The sequence below is a fragment of the Pyrgilauda ruficollis genome, unplaced genomic scaffold (genome assembly GCF_017590135.1).
Source record: "Pyrgilauda ruficollis isolate IOZ18807 unplaced genomic scaffold, ASM1759013v1 scaffold3, whole genome shotgun sequence".
NCBI classification, from domain to species: Eukaryota; Metazoa; Chordata; class Aves; order Passeriformes; family Passeridae; genus Pyrgilauda; species Pyrgilauda ruficollis.
In genome coordinates, this window is record NW_024524377.1 from 13952796 (window position 1) to 13962030 (window position 9235).

The 9235-nt window shown below is 62.3% G+C and overlaps 2 protein-coding genes across 4 annotated transcripts; one reads left to right on the forward strand and one right to left on the reverse strand.

Moving 5' to 3' along the window:
• The first annotated feature begins 567 nt into the window (after nucleotides 1–567).
• On the forward strand, nucleotides 568–3022 carry INHA (inhibin subunit alpha). The gene is made up of 2 exons (XM_041472899.1): nucleotides 568–934; nucleotides 1770–3022. The coding sequence occupies exons 1-2, from the start codon at nucleotides 568–570 to the stop codon at nucleotides 2501–2503; spliced, it is 1101 nt and encodes a 366-aa protein (XP_041328833.1). The 3' UTR covers nucleotides 2504–3022.
• A 547-nt stretch (nucleotides 3023–3569) lies between these two features.
• LOC121356458 (gap junction gamma-1 protein-like) lies at nucleotides 3570–8494 on the reverse strand. 3 transcript variants are annotated; one of them, XM_041472893.1, is made up of 3 exons: nucleotides 8208–8494; nucleotides 4645–5840; nucleotides 3570–4520 (listed from the first exon to the last, which is right to left on the reverse strand). In XM_041472893.1, exons 2-3 carry the CDS (start codon nucleotides 5813–5815, stop codon nucleotides 4513–4515), a joined length of 1179 nt encoding a protein of 392 aa, XP_041328827.1. In that variant the 5' UTR covers nucleotides 5816–5840; nucleotides 8208–8494; the 3' UTR covers nucleotides 3570–4512. The 3 variants fall into 3 exon arrangements, with proteins under 3 accessions (XP_041328827.1, XP_041328828.1, XP_041328829.1); XM_041472894.1 differs by having other exon boundaries at nucleotides 8080–8212; XM_041472895.1 differs by lacking the exon at nucleotides 8208–8494 and adding an exon at nucleotides 5971–6427.
• Between the last annotated feature and the right edge of the window lie 741 nt (nucleotides 8495–9235).

A 9235-nucleotide genomic window follows, 5' to 3' on the forward strand; every position in this document is an offset into this window, starting at 1 on the left:
GCAGGGACCTTTGCCATCCCTCCTGCTTCATGTCCCCAGGACGCTGCCAATCACCAAACTGTCATGGAGATGCCACAACCGCCCTGCCCCTCAGCTTGTCCTTTCCAAGGCCCCATCCTCACATTCTGGCTGCCCTGGGGACTGCCACCTGCAAAGTGCCTCACCCATGCCAGAGCCTCATGGGCCTCTGATCCCCACCAGGTCCTTGCCCAGAGCTCCCTGCTGTGCACAACTGCTGTCACTTCCCACTAGCTCCCCAGAAGCCCTACACCTCCAACTCCTCTGCCATGGGGCACCCAGCATCAGCAGCTGTAAAGCTCACCCAAGGTACCCCCTCCATCCCTGCCAGCCTAGGTTCCTGGCACCACAGTGCCCACAGCCCGGCCCAGCCCCACGCACCCACTGCTCCCGGCAGCATCCCCCACACACACCCCCTTGCCCGGGCGCCGGCCCCCCCAGACCACACTGTCCTTGCAGTCCTCGCATTCCAGACGTCTCAGCGCTTTCACAGCTCAGAGATAATATTCACGGCGAGCAGACGTTTGCGTCAGTGTCAGATAGATCTCAATGCCACCCTGCCCCGGGGGGAGCGCAGTGGGCAGACGGGCTGGGCAGGCAGGCAGAAGCCCGCGGCAGAGCCCCCCGAGCCACCAGCCCGCTGTGTGCCCCACGGTCATGCTGCTGCTCCTGCACCTGCTGCCTGCCATGCTGCCCACCGCCGCCCTGGCCAGCTGCACCGCGGCGGGTGCCGACCGGCAGCTCGTCCTGGCCAAGGTGCGGGCTCGGGTGCTGGAACACCTGAGTCCCCCCCTTCTCCAGGAGGAGCCACAGATGGAAGCAAGGAGGGTACGCCGGAGAGACGTCCTTGAAAACACCGAAGTGGAGCCAGAGGAGCTGGAGGACACCTCCCAGGCGATCTTATTCCCTGCCACAGGTGAGAACATCCTGATGAAAGGGTGAAGCAGGGTGGGGGGTTGGAGCAATGCAGATGCTGAAGGATGGAGAGGTTGATGTGGTGGTCTGTGGGAGAAGGGCAAGAAGGTATGCCAGGTTGGGACATGGGCATGAGTGAGATTTGATGGAGAGCCAGGAGTTGGAAAGGTATGGCAGGCAGGGACAGGCAGAACAGTTCAGGACAGGCAGCAGAGGGACAGGCAGCACAAGAGGGTGCTGAGAGGCTGGGAAACAGCTGGCTGGGTAGGATGCAGAGACATGGGAAGGTCTGAGGAGCAGGATGGAATAGGGTAGGATGCTAAGGATTGGGGCAGGATACTGGAAGGGCGGTTGGAATATGAAGGAAACAGGGCAGGGTGCTGAAGCATGGGGCAGGATGACCAGCTATAACAGCAGGAGATGGGGCAGAATGCTGGGGAGATGGTCAGGATGCAGAGGATGGGAGAAGGGGACGGGTGACCAGCTATGGGGCTGAATGGGGCTGAATGCTGTGGAGGCTGAATGCTGGGGCACAGGGCATGATATGGACCCTGGGGGGAAGGGGCAAGACAACCAGCTATGGGGCAGGATACTGGGGAGCACAGGTGACAGTAATGGACCAGCCTAGGGCATAGTAGAGATCAGCTGTGGGGCATACATAGCACAGAAGCTGCTGCACAGCACATCAGCTCCTCTGCACCCTGCCACAGCCTATGCCAGCAGCCAGGTGCCCTGCCAGCACTCCAGGGACCTCTGCAACATCCCACTTGCCATCTGGCATAGGGGATTCTCCCCAGTTTTGAGTGCACACCCTGATCATCTTTTCCCCCACACAGATGTTCCCTGTGAGCCCACACAGCCAGACAAGCTGCTGGAGGAAGAAGGGATTTTCACCTACCTCTTCCAGCCCTCGGCACACACCCTGAGCCGTGTGGTGACTTCTGCCCAGCTCTGGTTTTACACGGGCCCCTCGGCTGCCCCCAACCACTCCAGCCCTGACGTGCTGACCCTGTCACCTCAGGGCCGGGTGCCGGTGACTGCCATGGTGGAGCGGACACCCGAGCACTGGACAGTGTTTCACTTGGCCCCAGTGCTGCTGCCCCAGCTCTGGCAGCCGCTCTTTGTGCTCCTGGTGCGCTGCCCTGGCTGCCCCTGCCTGGCCGAGGGGGACAAGATGCCCTTCCTGGTGGCCACCACCCGGGCCAAGGGCGGTGAGAGGGCCCGTCGCTCTGCCATGCCCTGGTCCCCAGCCGCCCTGAGCCTGCTGCAGCGTCCATCCGAGGAGCTAGCTGCGCACACCAACTGTCGCCGGGCTTCCCTCAACATCTCCTTCGAGGAGCTGGGCTGGGACAAGTGGATTGTGCATCCCAGCAGCTTTGTTTTCCACTACTGCCACGGGAGCTGCGCTGCAGGCCACGGGCTGAGCCACCGGCTGGGTGTGCAGCTCTGCTGCGCCGCCCTGCCCGGCACCATGCGCTCCCTGCGCGTCCGCACCACCTCCGACGGCGGGTACTCCTTCAAGTACGAGACGGTGCCCAACATCCTGGCCGAGGACTGCACCTGTGTCTAGGGCACCCTGCAGCCCAGCCCCGGACCGTGATCCCACCCAGGAGGAGTTGCTTTCTCAGTGGAACCCTGGCCACTGGGATGGGGCAGTTTGGCTGTACCGCCCTCCCCTGCACAAACCAAATTTTTGGGCTGGCCAGTGTGACCATCACACTGCCAGACTTGCCCTAGGGCCAGCCCCAGCTCAGAGCAAATCAGGGCATGGTGGGGCATGGATAGGCACAGCCTATGGCAGAGGCATCACTGCCCTGCCAAAGCCAGGCTGCTGTCTGCAACCCGATTAGCCCTCATCTCTCCCCACATGCTTCCCTCCTGCAGTTCTGCACCCCCACAAAGATTGGTGTCTTCCTCCTGCTGCAGAGTTCAACAGCTTCCCCTGTGCTCTAGGCAGGGCCAGGCTGCTGCAGCAGGATCAGGATGTGCCTGGGTGAGCCCATGAACCTCACACTGGTGGCAGGGCTGGTAGCACACGTGGCACCACAAGGTGCCCTCTCACAGCAGCACAGCTTGTTGGAAAGCTTAATGGGATGAGTGAAATAAACCTGTTCCCTTTACTAAAGCAGCCTGGAAACGCCAGTTTCTGTCTAGATGGAGAAATGAGGGGATGGGCAAATACTGTTAGAGGCATCCAGCTTTGATTTGGGGTACCAGAGAGGGGACTGGAGTATGCTGGCCAAAATGGGCATGGTGTGGCTGGGTTTGATCCTGCCCCAGGCAGGGGTGTGCAGAGCAGAGCAACATCCCTTCTGCTCAGCTTGTGCAGGAACAGGAGCAGCGGAGGGCTGGGGAGACGTGGGGATGGTGGGAGGATGGGGAGGAAAAGGAAAGCCCCTGACCTGGCCCCTTGGCAGTGATAGGGCCAAAGAGGAAGGCGGCCAGTGCAATCCCTTTCCAGCAGGATGATGACGGCTGCCCCGGCCGCAGCCGCCTCCTCACGGCAGGAACAACTGAGTCACCCTCAGCTGGGCAGCAGGGAGGTCCCAAGGCACGCACGGCAGCGCCAGCCCAGATGCACAGGATTCCCTTCCCACCCCTTCCTCCCGAATGAGCGGATGCAGCAGTTCAGTACAAAACGTCTTCAGCGTTTACTAATATAGATATTAAAAAAAAAAGAAAAACAGAGTGACAATCATTTCCGAGTAAAAAACAACGCTACAAAAGTCCCCATGTGACCCAGGCTGAGATGATGAGGAATGCTCCACTGGCTCCCGGCCGAGCCCAGCTCGGGGCACCACGTCCCCACACTGTGAGGCCAGGGTCTGGCTCCGTGCAGGGGGTCCCAGCCCTGCAGCCAGAGTGGGAGGAGACAAGTTTTGGTCCAAGGGCGGCCTGCCAGGACAGGGCGGAGGCAGTGGGAACGACAGCCCCTGACCTCTGCACAGACATTTCCAAGCAGGCCAGCCCTGCAACTCACGGCCCCATGCCAGGATGCTACGCAGCACGGCCTCCCAGGCTACAAAGTCACTTTCTGGAAGTGCAGTGCCACCCCCTCCAAGAGTAATGCCAGCCCAGCACTCTGTCCCACAGCTTGGCCCGGCCAGCCAGACCCCCAGCCTGCTCCCCTAAGTCCCCCACACCTAGGGGGGCAGTACCAAAATCACCAGCACATGCATCAGCCAGTGCTGCCACGGGTGGCAAAGGGCATGGGGGGCACAGGGAGGTGCGAAGACAACATGCTGGGGAAAATGGGTGTGGGAGGAGGAAAAGTGGGTGAAACAAGAGATGGGGGGCACAGGCCCAGAGTGGAGATTGGGATGAAGTATAAAAATGCCAGGGTGCACACGTTGATGAGTTTATAAAAACGTACAAAAATAAGATATTCCCTTTTTGAAAATTAAGTAGGAATGAACCCCATGGCCCCTGACCCCTCTGCTGCCCACTGGGACAGGGCTGCCCAGACTCCTCCACTGGGCAGGCGTGTGGCATCCTTGGCCCTGTGCTCCTGGCAGGACGCCTGTCCCACGGTGGCGGTGGCAGCCACTCCGGCAGACACGCTGTCGTCCCAGGCGACACTCACAGCCCTGCGGGGAGCAGAAAGCAGGTTAGCACCCACCCCAGGGGGAAAGGCTCTCTCCAGGGGAGCCTCGGGGCAGCCTCCCATGCCTCCACCCCAGTGGGCGGGATCCATCCCTCTTTCCAGCTCACCCGTGCTCCTGTCGCAGGCGGCGGTCCCCTTTTCGTGGGCGAGGTTGAGGCGGTTCTGCTCGGCGGCGATGCCGTTTGCCTCGGGACTGCTGCTGCGGGCAGGGCTGGGGGGCCGTGGCGGGGGCTGGAGGTGGAAGGCCACCTCCAGGTGCTCCTGGGCCAGCCGCAGGTGCTCACGCAGCCGGTCCAGCTCATGCACCGGGGGAGCTCCAGCCAGGGCAAAGCGCCCCTGGGCCAGGCTCTCCCGGTAGTCCAGCTTACTGTTGGTCAGTGGGGCTTGTGGCAGCTCCTTCTTCAGGGAGTGGTAGGTGGGGGGGGCGCTGGGGGCTTTTTTTGGGTATTGTGGTGCAGGACTGCCACCAGTTGGGAGTGGGGGGCCATCAGCTTGGCTCAGGGCATCACGGATACGCCCCACACCAAGATGCAAGAGCTCGCAGAGGTTGAGGAAGAGGCAGAGCCCGCTGACGGCGTACATGATGAGGAGGAAGATGGTCTTCTCAGTGGGGCGGGAGACAAAGCAGTCGACAGTGTGTGGGCAGGGGCTGCGGCTGCACACGTAGGAGGGGCTCACCTCAAAGCGGTACAGCAGGTACTGCCCGAAGAGGAAAACCATCTCCAGCACAGAGCGGCACAGCAAGTGTAGGACGTAGGCACGCATCAGCCCGTCCTGCTTGATACGGCGACGGCCATCATGCTTCTCTCCGCCCTCTGGGCTCTTCTCCTTCTCCACTTCGATCTCCTCAAAGATCATGGGGTCTTCTTCATTGTCATCCTCTGCCTCCTCGTAGTCTCGCCCGGCTCCCCGGCGCACCACCGGCATGCGCGCCCGCCGGGCTGACGGCGGCCGGCGCCGCGAGGCCTCAGGCATGCGAGCGATGCGGTGCATGGCAAAGCCCAGGTAGAGCACCGACGGCGTCGCCACCATGATGATCTGGAAGATCCAGAAGCGGACGTGGGACAGGGGCGCGAAGGCGTCGTAGCAGACGTTCTCACAGCCCGGCTGCTGCGTGTTGCAGACAAACTTGCTCTGCTCGTCGTAGTAGATGGACTCTCCCCCCACGGCCGTCAGCACGATGCGGAAGACAATGAGGACGGTCAGCCAGATCTTGCCCACAAAGGTTGAGTGGTTGTTGATCTCCTCCAGGAGCCGCGTCAGGAAACTCCAGCTCATCCTGACCAGGCAGTTGGCTCAAATCCTGCAAGGAAGGGACAGGCAAAGAGGCACTGAGTAATTCTGCATGCATCTCACCAGGACCCTGAAGTCTGCCAGCTGCTAGCTGAGCTCTGTCCCGCTCCCTCTTCCAGCACCAGTGTCCCTTTCCTTACCCATAAACACAGCCCTGCTCAGGAAGCTGCCTCCCCAAAACTTTATTCCCTGCTCAGCACCGCCTCCCTGTGCTCCCGTCTGCATCCTGCTCCCACCCTGCCACCAGCCAGGTGGGTGGAGGCAATGGGGAAAGGCTGGGACATCCTGGTTGCCTGCAGGGACACATCTAGGGGAAGAGTGAGCACAGTCACAACCAGAGCAAACATGCCAGAGTAGGGCAGCACCAGCTGGGGACTGTGAGGGGACAAGCAGGAGCAGAACCACTTCCTTCTCATCTAGTGACACAGCACCCATTTATCACCTGGCACTGAACAGGTCCCTAACGAGCATCACACCCTGCAAAAGCACTCACACCCTCCCACGAGGGTCCACAGGCCACTGGAGGAAGGCAATACATGGCAGCTCCACTGGCACGCTGCAGCTGCCCACCCTGAGCCCTGGCTGAGAGGGGCAGGTCCCCAGAGCAACATCCCCCCCCACGTGCTAATCAGCCAGGTCCTCTTCGCTCCACAGAGCTCTCCTCTGAGGCTCAGTAGAGATGCAGCATCACTCTCCCACCCAACCTCAGTGCTGTGCCCTCTCTCCTGCAGGATCCCAACCCCCAAAGCCTGCAGTGGCCAGTGCTCACAGCACCCTGCAGATCCACAGCAAGGGCTGGTGGGGGGATGGAACATGGGACAGGACAGTGATAGCAAGGGGCAGTGTGGGGTAGCCAAGGAATTGCACAAAACCCTGGCAAAACAGCTGACAGTAGAGATTTAGGAGGAAATTACAAGGACCATGTCACATCTCCTGGCCAAAGAAGACACAAGACACCCACAACACCCACTGCCACCCCTGGTTTCAGCAGCTTCTGCATGAGATGATGCAAGCCAGGGCAGCAGGTGGCAGGGATGGCTCACAGTGAACAGAGGGTATGTGTCTGCACAGAGCCCCCAGCAGCCCCTGCCAGCCCCATCCCACCACCTCTGGCCAGGGCATGTCCCTGCAGATGATGATTGATGCTGCACTGATTCCACTATTGTCCAGAACAAGAGGATCTTTTACACTGAGCTCAGCCAGCCTCCTGACCAACCTCACCTAAGCAGAACAGTCCCTCCAGCACAAGCATCTATGCTGGGGACATGCTCTTGCTGCAGGAGGTGGCACAGGCTGGCAACACCAGGGACCCAAATTCAGCCCATCAGGGCCACCACCCTCCTGTGGTCATACGCCCTGCAAGGTTTCACTGCTGCTCTGTCTCCCAGGTGTGAGCCCCTCTCCCCCACTGCCTCCCTGGAAGGTGGGTGCTTTGTGTCTGCCTTTACCCTAGTCTAGCAGCACACCACACTGGCACCAGGGTGAAGAACAAGGTGAGAGGATGAGGCAGGAGGACAGTTCCAGGAACTAAAACCAAGCTATGTCAAACCACGACAGGTACCAAGCCCAAGGAAAGCAAAGCCATAGGGTGGCATTGCTGTGGTGGCTATGGAAGTGTGGCACGGGAAGGGCTGGCAACGTGGGACGGCAGCAGCAGTGGGCATAGCCAGGGCAGAGCTACCTGCAGCCCGTCCCCTAGCCGGGGCAGGTGTCCAGAGGCCAGTTTTCAAAGCAGCACAGCCATCCAGGGCCTCCCGGCCACGCTGGGAGTCAGGACTAGCACCACATACCTTGGCTGGGCCCTACACCTACCCCTCAGTCCTGCCGACCCCAGTCCCCTCTCGTGGGGCTCCCAGTCCCCTCTGCCCTGTCTGAGACCCCCAGTTTCCCCTGCCCAGGGGCACAGCAGCAGGCATCCCACCATGGGGCTCACCAGCCCCTGCCCATCGGGGGACGCTGTCCCACTGACCCCTGCTACCCTGGGGACCCAGCCCTCAACCCCAGCCTTCTCAGGGTCCCCGGTCCCACCGACTCCAGCGCCCCGAGGGCCTCCAGCCCAGCTGCCCCCGCCTGTCCGAGACCCCCAGCCCCCGATCCCGCCTGTCCGAGACCCTCAGCCCCCGATCCCGCCCGCCCGCGGCCCCAGCCCACTCCTGGGGCTCCCGCCGCCCGGGGTACGGTCCCCGGGCCACCTGCCTCGCCCAGCCCCACGGCCCCGCTTCCTCCCGCAGCACCCCGGCCCCACTCACGGCACACCGTGACGAGCGGCTCCCGCCGGCAGGCGGACAAAGCGGTGGGGCGGCGCGCCGCCGCCTCCCGCCGAACAAAGGGGCCCGGGGCCGCCCCGCCCCGCTCCCGCCCGCCCGCCGGTGCGTACCGACCGCCCCGCTCGCATCTCCGCCCCGCGTGTCCCGCTCCGCTGCGGGCAGCGCCCGCGCCGCGGAGCAGCGGCCCCGGCCCGCCCCGCTCCGGCACGGCCCGGTGCTGCCCTCGGTCCTCCCCGCCCGCGGCTTGGGAGGCCGCGCGGGGCTACGGGCTGGGGCCGGCGCCGGCCGAAACTCTCCCAGAGGCGACTCCCGCCCCAGCAGCTCCGTCCGGCCCCGCTGCCCGGCTCTGTCTCTCCGCCCCGCGCAGCCCTTGGCTCCCGGGAGGCCGCTCCTTCCCGAGGCTCCCTGCCCGCTGTAGGGGGACGCTCCGAACCGCGGGTGCGGCTCAGCCCGCGGGCTTTTCAGGGGTGAGTCCGCCGCAGGGTTAGAGGAGGGAGCACCCGCTCCGGCCTCAGTCTTCTGCACAATAACCTCCTGTTCCTTATAGCGTGCTTCCCCGCCCAGTGGAGAGCGAGGATGGAAGAAAGGAGAGGAGAGGTGGCCCCACACATGGTGGGAATGCAGAACAAGACGTGCCTGTATGGCGGTAATGTGCCTCAAGCCTTTTGAAGCCTGTGCTGCTTCTCGTGTCCCAGGCCAAGTTCCTGCAGCAGGACCGGGCTGAGCATGCAGCCCCTCGAGAAGTGCCCTTAGAGTCACCTACTGCACCGCCAAGGCCAGCGCAGTGGCAGCAGCGGCTTTGAGTCACCACCCTGCAGCCGTGCCCTGTCCTTTCACCGAAGGACCCTGGCCACTCAATTTCTGCACTGCTAAAATTGGCTCTGTGGGAATTTTGTTTGTGCTGAGTCTCCACACTGGGCCAACCACCACACGTGGTGGTGACGTCCTGGGTCCTGTTGTGTGGGGACGAGGAGGGATGCTGAGAAGTCTTGCACAACCCAAATAGTCATGCCAAAGCTGGTGTCTGCATAAGCTCATGGAGCACTGCTTCTCCTTACTGAAACACGTGCTCCTTCTGCTGAAGGATTTCTAGGAACTGGCACTCTGGTGCAGCACTGGGTCTGCTGGGCAGGGCTAA

Excerpts from the sequence above, each read along its gene's own strand:
- INHA (XM_041472899.1), top strand. The coding sequence starts at position 568 with ATGCCACCCTGCCCCGGGGGGAGCGCAGTGGGCAGACGGGCTGGGCAG. Across the intron at positions 935-1,769 it reads GATCTTATTCCCTGCCACAG|ATGTTCCCTGTGAGCCCACA; the intron begins GTGAGAACATCC and ends TCCCCCACACAG.
- LOC121356458 (XM_041472893.1), bottom strand. The coding sequence starts at position 5,815 with ATGAGCTGGAGTTTCCTGACGCGGCTCCTGGAGGAGATCAACAACCAC.